Source organism: Trachypithecus francoisi, unplaced genomic scaffold (assembly GCF_009764315.1).
Source record: "Trachypithecus francoisi isolate TF-2019V2 unplaced genomic scaffold, Tfra_2.0 Lachesis_group1, whole genome shotgun sequence".
NCBI classification, from domain to species: Eukaryota; Metazoa; Chordata; class Mammalia; order Primates; family Cercopithecidae; genus Trachypithecus; species Trachypithecus francoisi.
In genome coordinates this window covers 77,178,238-77,194,485 of record NW_022681454.1, presented here as the reverse complement: position 1 = coordinate 77,194,485, position 16,248 = coordinate 77,178,238, and the positions used below count along the sequence as shown (strand labels likewise).

At 38.0% G+C, this 16,248-nt stretch overlaps 1 protein-coding gene across 3 annotated transcripts in view; it reads left to right on the top strand.

Annotated features, from left to right (window-relative positions):
* Positions 1 to 16,248, top strand: part of CEP135 (centrosomal protein 135) — a 101,471-nt gene that overhangs the window by 77,824 nt on the left and 7,399 nt on the right. For all 3 annotated transcript variants that reach the window (XM_033214616.1, XM_033214615.1, XM_033214617.1), the window contains 7 exons: positions 7 to 175; positions 1,624 to 1,734; positions 2,023 to 2,208; positions 7,828 to 8,037; positions 9,522 to 9,724; positions 10,889 to 10,993; positions 14,560 to 14,673. In XM_033214616.1, the coding sequence (XP_033070507.1) occupies positions 7 to 175; positions 1,624 to 1,734; positions 2,023 to 2,208; positions 7,828 to 8,037; positions 9,522 to 9,724; positions 10,889 to 10,993; positions 14,560 to 14,662 (1,087 nt within the window). In that variant the 3' untranslated portion in view covers positions 14,663 to 14,673. The remainder of the gene's footprint in view (positions 1 to 6; positions 176 to 1,623; positions 1,735 to 2,022; positions 2,209 to 7,827; positions 8,038 to 9,521; positions 9,725 to 10,888; positions 10,994 to 14,559; positions 14,674 to 16,248) is intronic.

Here is a 16,248-nt window from a genome sequence, read left to right as displayed (position 1 = left end):
TAACAGCCAGCTAAAAGAAACATTAGTTAATCGAGATCGTGAGATAAACAGCCTCCGGCGCCAGCTTGATGCAGCTCACAAAGAACTCGATGAAGTAGGAAGATCGAGAGAAATTGCTTTTAAGGAAAACAGAAGATTGCAAGATGACCTGGCTATGATGGCAAGAGAAAACCAAGTATGAACACAATGCATAAATTTTGATAGTTTTATAGTATCCATTGTTTGCTAAATATTAAAGCTCTAAATTTTTTTTCTAAAATTTAATGACATAAAAATAAGTGACATAAATAATTCATTAAGGACAATGGTGTTTATCAGGGTATGAAAAAATGTAGCTTAGGCTAGGCGCAGTGGCTCACACCTGTAATCTTAGCACTTTTGGAGGCTGAGGTGGGTGGATCACTTGAGATCAGGAGTTTGAGACCAGCCTGGCCAACATGGTGAAACCCCATCTCTACTAAAAATACAAAAATTAGCTGGGCGTGGTGGTATGCACCTGTAATCCCAGCTGCTCGGAAGGCTGAGGCAGGAGAATCACCTGAACCTGGAGGTGGAGGTTGTAGTGACCCGAGATTGCGCCACTGCACTCCAGCCTGAGCAACAGAGTGAGACTCTGTCTAAAAAAATAAAGTTGCTTAGAATGCTGCTATATATCACAGGGTGTCTAATGGGTGCAACTGATCTTCTCACCATTTTGGTCTTTGTTGCAAGGAAACCTAAGGTGAGAGCATGAAATTCTGTATGTCAGAAATCATTGTCACCCTACTGGGTGAGGACATCAGCATCACTCCCAGAGCAAAGTTTCTGTGTTTTAAAGACTCAGGATAGGTTTTAATTATTTGTGCTTACTTCTGTCTGCTCTGAAATATACTTGTAGTTAAATGAGTGAGTGCTTTAGAATGGCAAATACTGAAAGGTATTAGTTCTGTTTGTGCTTGTTTCCTAACAGATTATACTGAGAAAACCAGTGATTTTCCTGTTTTAAATATTTTATGTTTTTAAAAAATTGTTTTCAGTATTATTCAGCATAAAGCATATTGATGAAATATGAATTTTTTTATTGTCAGCCCCTGATCATAGCTAGCCCTTAGTGTAAATACCAGATACATGATCAGGACTATTATGGGAAATGTGTGATAAAGTTTGGTTAAAAAGTCAAGATCAGACCAGGCATGGTAGCTCACACCTATAATCCCAGCACTTTCGGAGACCAAAGTAGGAGGATTGTTTGAGCCCAGGAGTTTGAGACCAGGCTGGACATCATAGTGAGATCTCATCTCAGAAAATTAAAAAAAAATTAGCTGGCATGGTGACATTTGCCTGTGGTCTCAGCTACTCGGAGAGCTGAAGTGGAAGGATTGCTTGAGCCCAGAAGGTCAAGGCTGCAGTGAGCTGTAATCTCGCCATTGCACTCCAGCCTGAGTAACAGAATGAGACTCTGTCTGAAAAATTTTAAAAAGATGAGATCTGCCAGGAAAAATAAGTGAAAATAACACTTAGGAACAGTTTTCCTTTTGTCCTACTCTATCTTATTCTCCAATTCCAAAGGAATTATTTGAATATAAATAAAATTTATTTGGTGTTGTGTTCATTTTAGATTGTCTTTAATTTTTTTATTTGTAGGAAATCTCATTGGAATTGGAAGCAGCAGTGCAAGAAAAAGAAGAAATGAAGAGCAGAGTTCATAAATACATAACAGAGGTGTCACGATGGGAGAGCTTAATGGCTGCCAAGGTGAAAAATGCTATTTAGGTTGGATTTAAGACTGAGGGTTTTTCTTTTTTTAACTTTTTCATGTTGGTTTATTCTGCCTCTACAATTAGATATTAAACATTTTAAAGTAGAGATCCTGCCTACTGCCTTTTTCTATTTTTCCCATAGATTTTAGTGTGGTACCTGCACAGATAACTAATGCTTCCTAAATTAGAACAGAATGCTCTGTGTGTGTATGTGTTTATGACATGGGTGTTCCCGTAAGTGACAGTTACTAATTTAGAAACAATTTTATTATGATTAAACCAGGAAAAAGAAAATCAAGATTTGTTAGATAGATTTCAGATGCTTCATAACCGTGCTGAAGACTGGGAGGTCAAAGCCCATCAAGCGGAGGGAGAAAGCAGCTCAGTTCGACTGGAACTTCTTTCTATTGACACTGAGAGGAGACATCTTCGAGAAAGAGTGGAGCTATTAGAAAAAGAAATTCAAGAGGTAATATATTTATTTGTTTTGTAAAGATGTTATTTAGTGAAACAGAAAACATTCAAAGATACTTTATTTTTATTTTTATTTTTTTTTTTGAGACAGAGTCCCACTCTGTCACCCAGGCTGGAGTGCAATGGCACAATCTCGGCTCACTGCAACCTCCACCTCCTGGGTTCAAGCGATTCTTCTGTCTCAGCCTCCTGAGTAGCTGGGATTACAGGCACGCGCCACCACGTCTGGCCAATTTTTTGTATTTTTAGTAGAGACAGGGTTTCACCATGTTGGCCAGGCTGGTCTCGAACTCCTGACCTTGAATGATCCACCCACCTCAGCCTCCCAAAGTTCTGGGATTACAGGCATGAGCCACCGCGCCCGGCCTCAAAGATACTTTATTGACCTGAGGTCGTAAACATTGATAAAATCAAGTTAAGTGGTAAATTTCTGTCATTCTCTTAATTTTCATGCAAGCCCCATTACTTTTTTTTGTGGTAAAAGATACATACATCAAATTTCCCATTTTAACCATTTTTAAGTAGACAGTTCTATGGCATTAGTACATTCACAGTGTTGTGTAACTGTCACCATTATTTGTCACCCTGCTTTCTGTCTCTGTGAATTTGGTTACTCTAGGTACCTCATATAGTGGAATCACACAATATTTGTCCTTTTGTGACTGATTTCACTTAGCCTTATGGTTTACTTTACCACAGGGTTCATCCGTATTATGTAGCATGTGTCAGAATTTCATCCTTTTTTAAGGCTGAGTAACATTTCATTGTATGTATGTACCACATTTTTGTTTAGCCATTCATCTGTCAATAGACATTTGATTTGGTTCTGCCTTTTGGCTGTTGTGAATAATGCTGCTGTGAACATGGGTATACAAATATATCTGTTCAGGTGCTTGCTTTCAGTTCTTTTGGGTATATACCCAGAAGTGGAATTACTGAATCATATGATAATTCTGTATTTAATTTTTTGAAGAATAGCCATGTGGTTTTTCCATAGGTGCTACACCATTTTACATTTCTACCAGCAATGCATGAGGGTTCCAGTTGCTCCACATCCTCACCAATACTTGTAATTTTTTAATTTTTTGTTTTATAAGAGCCATCGTAATGGGAGTGGAGCGGTATCTCGTGCTTCTGGTTTGCATTTCCGTAATGGTTAGTGATGTTGAGAATCTTTTCATTTGTTTATTAACGATTTGTGTATCTTCTTTGGAGAAATGCTTATTCAAATCCTTTGTTCATTTTTTATAATCAGATTGTTTTAAATTGTTGTAGAAGTTCTTTATATATTCTGGAGATTAATACCTTAGTGTATATGTGGTTTGCAAATACTTTCTCCCATTGTGTGGGTTGCCTTTTCAGTAGTTTTTGATGTACAGAAGTTTTCAATTTAAATGAAGTCCAATTTATTTTTTTTCTTTTGATGCCTATACTTGTGGTGTCATATCCAAGAAATCATTGCTAACTCCAGTGTCATAAAGCTTTTCCCCTATGGTTTCTAATAAGAGTTTTATACTTTTAGCTCATATACTCAGGTCTTTGATCCATTTTAAGTTAATTTTTACAAATGATATAAGGTAAGAGCCCACCATTATTTTTTTGCATGTAGATTTAAATAAGATTTTGTCATAAAGACAGTCTATAAAAATCTCATAATAAAAAATGTGAGTTCAGTTAAAATATAGGGACCCAGGGTTAGATTGATATACAATAGTTGGCCATTATTATCATTTTTGTTTTGTGTAGTCTTATAATTTTTATCTTTCAGGAGAAAGTATTGACTATCTGTAGCAGATAGAATTATAGTCTCTAAAAAGATATATTGAGGTACCAACCCCCAGTCTCTTATTTGGAAAAAGCGTCTTTGCAGATGGAATCAAGTTAAAATGAGGTCATGGTGGATAGGACAATGGATATTTGGACACAGGAGAGAACACCACGTGAAGATGGAGGCAAAGATTAGAGTGATATGTGTAAAAGTCAAGGAATGTCAAGGACTGCCAGTAGCCATCAGAAACTAGGAGGGAGGCAAAGAACAGATTCTGCCTCAGAATCTCCAGAAGGAACCATACCTGCCAACACCTGAATTTTGGACTTCTAGCTTCCAGAATTATGAGAGAATAATTTCTACTTTTTTAGGCCACACAATTTGTGGCAGTTTGTTACAGCTGCCCTAAGAAACTAATACAGATTATGGCACCAGAAAGTGGGTTGCTGCTGCAACAAACACCTGAAAATATTAAAGTGGCTTTAGAACTGGGTAATGAGTAGAGACTGAAAGGGTTTTGAAGTGCTTGACAGAAAAAGCCCAGATTGCCTTGAAGAGATCATTGGTAGAAATATGGACATTAAAGGCAATTGTGATGAAGACTCAGAAGAAGTGAGAGCTATAAAGAAAACTTCTGTTATTTACAGAATACATATGTTGTCATGGATGGATTTTGCCAGAAATATGAATGTTTCCTCTGGTGATGTCTCAGACAGAGTTGAGAAAAGATGTTACTTGTTATAAAGTGACAGAGAACTTGGCTAAAAGTTATGGTCTACTGTTGGGAGAAAAGTAGAATTTGTAAGGGATGAACTCGGATATTTAGCTGAGAAGATTTCCAAGCAAAGTGTGGAAGAGACAGCCTGGTTTCTCCTTGTTACTTGTAGTAAAATGTGAGAGGAAAGAGAGAAATGGAGGAAGGAACTAAAAAGCAAAAAAGAAACCAAGACATGAAGCCGGGCGTGGTAGCTGACACCTGTAATCCTAGTACTTTAGAAGGTCAGGGCAGGCAGATCGCTCAAGCAATCCACCTGTATCCACCAAAAAACTACACTCAGGGGTTCGAGACCAGCCTGGACAACATGGCAGAACCCCGTCTCTACAAAAAATACAAAAAAATTAGCTGAACGTGGTGGCACGTGACTGTAGTCCCAGCTACTTGGGGGGCTGAACCCAGGAGGTCAAGGCTACAGTGAGCCGAGATCGTGGCACTGCACTCCAGCCTGGCTGACAAAGTGAGACCCTGTCTCAAAAAAACAAAAAGGAAAGAAACCAGAACTTGATGATTTTGGAAAATTCTTAGCCTATCCAGACAGTATGTTGTAGAGTGTGACTAGAAAACCTCTTGGTGAAGAGATTAGATATGTGACTCATGAATCCAATCAGTCATCTCAGCAGAATCACTGCCAGCTTTGACTGAAAGGAGCAGAAATGGGATGAAATGAAGGAAGGCTATTGGACTTCTGGGATCCTACTAGCAGAAAACAGACCAACAGAGCTAGTTGGCTGCAAGTTCACCTTCAAAAAAAGAACAGAATGACTCTAAGGGTAGCTCAGAGACCAGCAAGGCCACCAAGGGCAGCTCAGAGGCTGGTGGGACTGTGGCTACCACCACAAGCCCAGACATCACAGGTTCAGATGATGGAGCAACTGTCTGTCTCCTTGGTTTCAGAGGGCAAGGCCACTGCCCCTGTGGGACACAGGGTGGGGCCACTCTGGCTGGCTCAGAGGACAGAGCACCAGATAAACAAGGCACAAATGATTACTACTAGGTTTTGAAATCTAATGGATTTGGCCTGCTTGGTTGCAGACTTACTTTAGACTAGTAACTCCTTTATTCCTTTTATTTTCTCCCTTTTACAGTGGGACTGTCTATTGTATGCCTATCCTGCCATTTTATTTTGGAAGCAGTTTACTTGTTTTCCAGTGTCATAGGTCTGTACATGGTGAATTTTGTCCCAATGTGGTCCATATTCAGAGTCTCACCCATATGTGATTCAAATGGTGCTTAGATGAGATTTTGGGTTTAGAGTTGATGCTAGAATGTTGGGATGGAGTGAATGTATTTTGTATATGGAAAGGGCATGAATTTTGGGGGACCAGAGGGTAGGAGAATTGTGTCCACCAGAAAGATACGTTGAAATCCTAACCCCTAGTATCTGTCAACATGACCTTATTTGGAAACTGGGTTTTTGCAAATATGAACAAGTTAAGATGAGGTTGTGCTGGATTAAGGCAGGCCTTAACCCAGAGAATGATGGGTGTCCTTCAAAAGTGAGGGAAATTTAGATACAGTGTGTACAGAGAAGGCTGTATGAAGATTGAGGCTGAGATTGGAGTGATATGTCTTCAAGTCAGTGAACACCAGGCACTGGCAGCATCCACCAGATGCTAGGAGAGAGGCGTGGGACAGATTCCCCCACAGAAGCTCTGGAAGGAGCCAGCCCTGCCAACACCCACATTTTGGACTTCCAGCCTCCAGAACTGTGAAAGGATAAATTTCTGTGTTTTTTTTTAAACACCTCATTTGTGGTAGTTTGTTACAGCAGCCCTAGGGAACTAATACACTGTCTCTAAAAGTTTTTCTGTTAAGAAGAGTATAATAACTAGTTAAAGGAACGCCTTTCAACCTTCAGAAGAGTTTTTCAGCAACTATTCTCAAATAATCTTCAATTATTTTGTTCTTTATTGTTCGTGTTCTTATGTGGTATATGAAATTAGCTTTTATTAAAGTATAAGCCAATTTTACAATACAATACTACAGTATTATATTTGTTTAGGTTAGCTTTTAGTAATGCACTAAAAAATCTAAATACTTTTCTGCAATTGTTGAAGTTGATTGAATCTTCACAGCACAATATTAGATTTTCAATGTAGATTCGTGGAGTTTTTTTTTAAGAGACAGAGTCTTGCACCATCGGCCAGGCTGGAGTGGAATGGCTTGACCATAGCTCACTGCAGCCTTGAACTCCTGGGCTCAGGTGATCTCCCACCTCAGACTCCCACATAGCAAGGACTGTAGGCATGTGCCACCACACAGCTAATTTTTGTATTTTTTTGTAGACAGGTTCTCACTATGTTGCCTGGGCTGGTTTCAGATTCCTGGGTTCAAGTGATCCTCCCACCTCAGCCTCCCAGAGTGTTGGGGTTGCAGACGTGGGCCACTGTACCCGGCCATTTTAATAGCCTGTTGCAGTAATTTTATTTTTCAAATGCAGAATTCTTCCCAAAACCCAGAAGTAGAGTTTATATCAGTTTGTATTACTCATAATTCAAATTGTGAGAAATTTCAAATGTGGATTCTTCTTAAAAAAATGTATCAGTATTTGAAATTTTTTTCATTATTTCAGTTATTAAAATATTAAAAAGTTATTTACTATTACTTAAGTTAAATTTAAATTTCTTCAGGTATTTGTTTTGAAGTAAACCCCATTTTTGGAATTTAGAATTTAGCTGAAGACAGTTGAGGAGTGATATGTATATATGTTACTTTTTCTTGAAATGGCATTATTATAACAAAGATAATTTATAAAGGAAAAATTTAATGCAATTTCAAAAATTCCTCATATCCACAACCCCGTGACTCAATAACTTTCTTTTTTACATCTTCCAAATATATAAATATACACATGAGGTACACAGTTACCATGATTAATAATTATACACAATTCCTTTTGTTAAGCATTAAATAGGTCATCTTTAAATAGTAGGCAGCTTCCTGAGAGTATTTTAAAATAAGCAAAAATTGACTGTCATATTTTTCTAAAGTGAGATTGTTGGCTGTACACATTTAGGTTCTTAAAATGTTTGAGTTATTTTTTTACTTGTTTCTTTTTATTTTTTCAGCACATAAATGCCCATCATGCTTATGAATCTCAGATCTCATCAATGGCAAAAGCCATGTCTCGATTAGAAGAAGAGCTGAGACATCAAGAAGATGAGAAAGCAACAGTATTAAATGACTTGTCATCTCTTAGAGAACTTTGCATTAAACTTGATTCAGGCAAAGATATTATGACCCAGCAATTGAATTCCAAAAACCTTGAGTTTGAGAGGGTAAGAAAGAGAAATTGTCTTGGCAAATTGTTTTATTGAGCCCTACTCTAATTGTTTTACTTTAGCATTGACCACACCATGCATATATTTGTTTCCTTTTAGAGTAGTTACTTTTTTTTTTTGAGATGGAGTTTTGCTCTGTCGTTCAGGGTGGAGTGCAGTGGCGCGATCTCGACTCACCACAACCTCCGCCTCCTGGGTTCAACCAATTCTTCTGCCTCAGCATCCCGAGTAGCAGGGATTACAGGTATCTGCTGACACACCTGGCTAATTTTTGTATTTTTAGTAGAGATGGGGTTTCACTATGTTGGCCAGGCTGGTCTCAAACTCCCAACCTTGGGTGATCTGCCGGCCTCGGCCTCCCAAAGTTCTGGGATTATAGGCGTGAGCCACTGTGCCCGGCCTACAGTAGTTACTTTTGACTACAGGATTTTGACAACCAGATTTGACTGCTTGATTCTTTGCAAGATTTCTCAGGCAAACGTAGTGATGAAAGTGGGTGCTGTTTTGGAATAGATGGCTATTTAGGAAATTATGAATTTTCTGATTATAAATTAGGAGCATATCCTACTACATTCTTTCTCTGTTTAAAAGTAAGACTTGAGGCCAGGTACGATGGCTTATACCTGTAATCCCAACACTTTGGGAAGCCAAGTCAGGCAGATTGCTTGAGCTCCGGAGTTTGAAACCAGCCTGGGTAGCATGGCAAAATCTCGTCTCTACAAAAAATACAAAGAATTAGTCAGGCATATGGCATGTGCCTGTAGTCCCAGCTACTTGGGAGGCTGTGGCTGGGAAGGTTCATGTGAGCCCAGGATGTTGAGGCTGCAGTAAGCAGAGATTGTGCCACTGCACTCTAGCTTGGGCAACAGAGTGAGACCCTGTCTCAAAAAAAAAAAAAAAGTAAGACTTGAATGAAGGATTGAACGGTTCAGTGCTTCCAAAATAGAATATTTTTCCTGATAAAAATCTCAAGGTGTTTAAATCTTAATTAAACAAGTCTATTTAGCTAGAATTTGCCATTCCCAAACAGAGGCATTACTTTAAATAACCTAGTGTTTGTTTTCAAACATGGTTGTTTTCAATTTTCACTCATCTAGTAGTATCCTTATTTTCAAGTACTGAGAAGCTACAATACTGACTTGATTATGTAGTCAGAGTAAGCATATTCAACCAGAAGGATCTCATTGCCCTTATGATTTTATCTTAATGACCCTCTCTTGACAAGGTACCATGACTGAAAACTATTTGAGGATTGGAGTAGATCCTATAGCCAAATAAGCCCATAGTAAAAATAACAAAGATTATTTTGAAAATAAAGTGTCTTTCTTATACTTAAAGAAATGGTTCATAATCTTTAACCAATACCCAAAATGAAACAAGTGATGGATGACTAGTTCCACAGAGCTATATTGTCATATACATAATTTTTTCAGAGTAAGTTTAAATTGTACTGAAGTAATCTTACTTTGTTTTTCATGTAGGTTGTAGTGGAATTAGAAAATGTAAAGTCAGAGTCAGACCTATTGAAAAAACAACTGTCAAATGAGAGACATACAGTTAAAAACCTTGAATCATTGTTGGCTACAAACAGAGATAAAGAATTTCATTCTCACTTAACCTCCCATGAGAAGGATACAGAAATCCAGCTACTTAAGGAGAAGTTAACCCTTTCTGAAAGCAAATTGTAAGTGTCTTAAGTCAATTTATGCAAAGACAATTGCTTGTGAAGGATAATTTTTTAATTTTTTTGAAGTGGAGGAAAGGATAAGAGTATGAAGGATAGGCCAAGTGCAGTGGCTCACACCTGTAATCCCAGCATTTTGGGAGGCCAAGGCGGGTGGATTGCCTGGACTCAGGAGTTTGAGACCAGCCTGGGCAACATGGTGAAACCCCATCTCTACTAAAAATACAAAAAAAAAAAAAAAAAATTAGCCAGGTGTGGTGGTGCACACCTGTAGTCCCAGCTACTCAGGAGGCTGAGGTGCGAGAATCACTTGAACCCAGGAGGTAGAGGTTGCAGTGAGCCGAGATTGCACTACTGCACCCCAGCCTGGGCAACAGAGCGAGACTCTGTCTCAAACAAACAAACAAAAAGCATATGAAGGGTGTACAAAACCAAAATATTTGGCTTATATGTCTGCTGCTTTTGGAAATTTAGGAGACTTGCTCGGGAGAAACATCATGTGTTGGGAGGTGCAGACCTGTATATCTTCACTACAGAGGTGGTACTGTGGCAGAGTAATGAGAAGAGAAAACGTTAGGAAAGTACCTACATTTGAGGAATGGACAGAGGAGTCAGTGAAGAGAGAGCGTTCTCAGGAGAAGAAGAGGTGGCTGTGTTTTATGCTGTAGATTAGGAAAAAGGACTCTAAAAAGGCTATGAGATTTGACCCACATTACGGGTATTGATTACTTTGGGAGAGATTGATGATGTCATACTTTTACAATAGAAGGATTTAGACATATTTGTAGGAAGAGGGAAGGAAACCCAGAGTAGAGTAGGCATGGAAGAATGAGCTTTTGAAAGGTATTAAAAATATTAACATTTCTCTTTCCAAGGCAAGCGTCAAGAAAGAGCCAATGACAACACTTTACACATCTTGATATTACAGTTTATGTCCCATTCAAATTTGTATCCCTATCATTGCTTTAGTGCTTAGTATGTAATAGATGTTCAGTAAATGTTTCATAAATAAATGAATGAAAAAGAAAATGTGATAAAAGCCCTACAAGTTTAGAGAATTCTTGTTGAAAGGTCTTGATCTTCTCTTTATTAATTTAAAAAACCACAGCACTTGACTTTACAAAACAGAACATTTATTTCTGGATTTTTAAATTTGTTTTTAAGAACTAGTCAAAGCCGGGAAAACACCATGCTTCGAGCTAAAGTGGCACAGTTACAAACAGATTATGATGCCCTGAAAAGGCAGATCTCAACTGAAAGATATGAACGGTAAGGCAAATTTTTTAAACATTTGACAGTGTTTTTATGTGATCTCTATTGTACTTCAGAAAGTATTTAATATGGCTTACAAATAGCAAACTTTTTAAAAAGCTAATACATAAAGTACATTTCTTTGGCAATTCTTCCTTTTAAAAAAGGCAACAAGTACTGGGGATGATAACAGCTCTATGGTAACTAAAATAGCAAGTATTACATAGCGGATGCTTTATAAATATTTATTGAATAAAATTGTTTAATCTGAAAAATAAGGTAAAATAGCAAGTGTTGTATAAATATTTCCTATAGCATTCTGTAGGGCAAAATTAGAGCCCACAGTTATTTCAAAGAGTGTAGAGAAGGAACAACAATCCCTACAAGAGCTCCGAAATGTATGGTTCAAGTAGGTTGTTCCACATACAAATCATAATAAAGGTAATGATATTGAAGATAGTAACAGCAGTTAACAGATGTGGGCCAGACACTATATAAGTGTCTGATTAATCCCACCAACAATCTATTATTATGCCTACATAAAGGAAACTGAGATCACATAAATAGTAAATGGTAGGACCAAGAGTAAAACCAAACAGGTTTTAATTCTAAAGCCTGTACCCTTAACCTCTCCAATGTATTCCCTACAGCTTAGTAATTTTCATATTCACTCATATTTTGGTTCATTTGCTTTATGTTGAAAAATTTAATCCCCAAGTGTTACAAACCCAGAAGGAGACCTGCTTTAAATCAAAGTCTAACTTGCGAATCAATTGCCAAGTTACTTTTCTTCCATTACTCTTTCCTACTATGTTAACACCATAGACGTCTGCATTCCTGAGATTTCATTCTCAAATAGTGGCCAAATTGCTTGTTAGATCAGTTTTTGAGTTACTCTTACCTATTTACATCAAAACTTTATGGTGATTTGCTATTTGAAGTATGGAGACAATGTGCTATGAAATCAATATTATGATCTCATAAAGGACTTGTGCAATCCCAGCACTTCGGGAGGCCAAGGCAGGTGGATTTACTTGAGCCCACGAATTTGAAATCAGCGTGAGCAACATGGCAAAACACCATCTCTACAAAAAAATTTTTGAAAATTAGCTGGGGCATGATGATGGGTGCCTGTAGTCCCAGCTACTCAGGAAGCTGAAGTGGGAGGATTGATTGAGCTCAGGAGGTTGAGGCTGTAATGAGCTGTGATCGTGCCACTGCCCTCCAGCTTGGGTAACAGTGAGACCCTGTCTCAAAAAACAAACAAACCAACAAAAAATTAAGCCTTAGGTGGCAGCAGAGACATGAAAGCAGGATTGATAATTTCTTGTAATTTAGAAGATCTAGTTTCTGAATGGACTAAACTGTACATATATAATGATTTCCATTTCTTAGTGATAACTTAAATTCTCTGCAAATCAGAAGTCCTAAACCAAGCTCACTATCGCCCAGGATTATAGACCTCCCCACAGTTCCTCCCCTTTTTCTTTGCCTCTAGGCCTCAATGAAACCTTGAGCCTCATGACCATGTCTTTCGTGCTCTTTACTATCCACCTACATCATACATTCTCATGGGTACAATATTACCGCCCGTCCTCCAAGTGAAGAAATTGTTTCTTGGGGGTAGGGGATAGAGGTAGCAAAAAATTTTTAGGTAGTATAAGTTAGTAGAATGGTTTATGTCCCTCCAAAGGGCCACAGGACATAAGCAGTGTATTAAAATTTCATGGGGTGGAGGGATAATCTGGGGAGGAAAAAGTCTAGAAAAGTTCCTTTGGGAGAGTAGTAATGAAGAAATCTTGAGAAGCACCGAACTAATTAGAAATCTCAGACACTGAAGAGCTCAAGGCAGAAAGAGTCTAGTCCAGAGACTATAAATAGCCCACAAAGGAGATGGCAACATAATCCCCATTCTTGGTGGGGACAGACCCAGACACAGGGAAGGCAAGCATAATAGAGAAAATAGATTCTTTCCAATCTGACTTTTGGAAATTTTGAGGCAGGAAGATGGGAGAGGGCTAGCTATATGTGCAAGATGATATGGTAGGCCTGGCATGGTGGTTCATGCCTGTAATCCCAGCACTTTGGGAGGCTGAGGCAGGAGGATCACTTGAGGCCAGGAGTTCAAGACCAGCCTGAGCAACATAGTGTGACCCATATCTCTAAAAACATTTTAAAAATTAGCTGGACATGAAGGTGCACACCTATAGTCCCAGCTCCTCAGGAGGCTGAGGCAGGAGGATCGCTTGAGGCCAGGAGTTCAAGCCCAGCCTGGGCAACATAGTGTGACCTCCTATCTCTATAAACATTTTTTAAATTAGCTGGGCATGAAGGTGTGCACCTGTAGTCCCAGCTCCTCAGGAGGATGAAGTGGGAGGATCACTTGAGCCTAGGAGTTTGAGGTATAATTGTCCCACTGTGCTTGAGTCTGGGCAACAGAGCAAATGCCTGTCACAAAAAAAAAAAAAAAAAAAAAGAAGAATGAGTAAACCTAGTTATGGGGAACATCAAAGTATAGGCAGGAGAAAAGGATCCAGTAACACAGCTAAGGAAAGATCATCTAGGTAGAAAGAGAACCAGGAAATGTAGTGTCATGAAAGCCAAGGGTGATTACCAGAACCAAATCCCACAGAAGGGCCTAGCATGTAGGCATTTAATTTTTAAGAACACTTTAAACAGGTTTGTTATAATTTTTTAAGTATAAAGAAGAAAATTTAATTTATCTGTAAGTTCTGCCCTCCATAGTCACCATTAGCCTTTTTGAGTTTAACATCTCATCATCTGGTGTTTGTGTGTGTCTATCTGTGTGTTCAGTTGGTATCCTATTTATTTTCACTATATAATATGTATTATAATTAATATATAATATAATATGCTAATCTGTATTATATATAATACATATAATACATAACATATATACTAATATATATTATATAATACATAAATATATAGAATGTATCTCATATAATATATAAGTAGTAGATAAAAGATTTCAATCAAAATATGTACTATGAGATTGTGCAAAGCACTTATATATTATAAAATATATAGTATATATTTTATATTGTATTATATATTTTATAATGTATTTACATATAATATGTATTATATATTATCTTATATATTATATGTAATTAGTATATTAGTGTTATATGGTATAGTATATAGTATATTAGTATATATATAATTAGTGTAACTAGTATATTAGTATTACTATTAAATTTAAATCCTATGTCTTTGTATGATTTTTAAGTAGTGGATAAAAGATTTCAATTTAAAGAATATGTACTATAAGAGATTGTTCAAAGCTATTATGTTATAACCATGTCAGAATAGCAGGCTGTCTTTAAAATAATACCTTAGAAGCAAAATGCTCCTCACTATACATATAATATTTAATTTTTTAATTGAAATCTTTTATCTACTACTTAAAAATTGTACAAAAACATAGGATTTAAATGTAATAGTAATACTAATTAAATAATTTATTACAAATTTGCTAATAACTATTACATTTGTATACTACTATTTTATTTTTCCTGGTGCTTGCATATATCTCTCTCTTGTTTGATCTTTACTAATAGAGAACGAGCAATCCAAGAGATGCGTCGACATGGTCTTCCTACACCACCCCTTAGTTCCACTCTGAGGTCTCCTTCACATTCTCCTGAACATATAAATGCGTAATTATCAGAAAGGTATGTATGTAACACCAAGGACAGGCAAAACTAATCTGTGGTTGTGAAAATTCAGAAAGTTGTTTTCTTAATCGGGAGAGGGGAGATTGTCTGGGAAGGCGTCCAGGAGAACTTCCTGGAGTAATGGAAAAGTTCTGTATCTAGGTCATAGTAGTTATGTGGGTATATACAATTGTAAAAATTCATAAAACTGACCATTTACAGTGTGTGCTTTTTTTTTTTTGAAGAGATGGGGTCTCAGCCAGACACAGTGGCCCACACCTGTTATCCCAGCACTTTGGGGAGGCTGAGGCTGGAGGATCACCTGAGGCTGGGAGTTTGAGACAAGCCTGGGTAACATAGTGAGATCCCCATCTCTACAAAAAATACGAAACTTAGCCAGGCATGGTGACACACGCCTATAGTCCCAGCTACCAGCTGCTGGGGGGTGGGGGAGGATACTGAGGCAGGAGGATGGCTTGAGCTCAGAAGGCTGAGGCTGCAGTGAACTATGATTGCACCATTACAGTCCAGTCTGCATGACAAAGCAAGCCGCTATCTCCAAAAAAAAAAAAAAAAAAAAAAAAAAAAAGGGAAAAAGACAGGGTTCGCAGTATCTTGCCTGGGCTGGCCTCAAACTCCCAGGCTCAAGCAGTCCTCACATCTCAGCCTCTTGAGTAGCTGGGACTGCAGGCTGGCCCATGCATTTTATCGTATGTAAATTATACCCAAATTTAAAAAGAGAAGACATCTACAGCATAACGTTAAATGACACAGGGTATTCTTTGATGAAGGGCTAAATTCAAGCTATAAATAATAGGTAGTAAAAATGTAGACAAAGCATAGAAACAGGAGTACACATGGCACAGTAGTCCCAACCTGGCAGGAAGGGCAGGCTGTGGGGGAATAATGAGGGAGAAAGGTTTGGAAGTTAGAGTAGAATATATAGAGTATTATATTGAATGTGAAGCTAAATTAGAGATTGTAGACTTTATTCTGTAAGTCAAGGGAAACCATGAAGGTCAGTCCTTCTATGTATAGGATGGGTACAAGGGAAGGTCAAGATGAAAGAACTGTTTCTGGTAGATTAATTTCACACCTGTCTTTCAACCATATTGGAAAGGATAGGAACTAGAGGTAGAGAGTCCAGTAAGTGGTATGAAATGAGTAGTATAATAGTTCAGGATTAGTATAATAATATTGAAAACTAGGACTGAATTTTTAAAGTAAACTATGATATATATACAGAAAGGTACCATATCATAGATACATAGTTCGATGAAGTTTTTCAGTGAACAAATTGAACACATCCAGGTAACCTGCATGAAAATCGAAAAAACAACAGGCCAGGCACGGTGGTTCACACCTCTGTAATCCCAGCATTTTGAGAGGCTGAGGTGGGTGGATCACTTGAGGTCAGGAGTTCAAGACCAGCCTGGCCAACATGGTGAAACCCTGTCTCTACTAAAAATAGAAAAATTAGCTGGGCATGGTGGCACAAGCCTGTTGTCCCAGCTACTCGGGATGCTGAGGCAGGAAAATTGCTTGAACCCAGGAGGCAGAGGTGGCAGTGAGCCCAGATCACGCCACTGCACT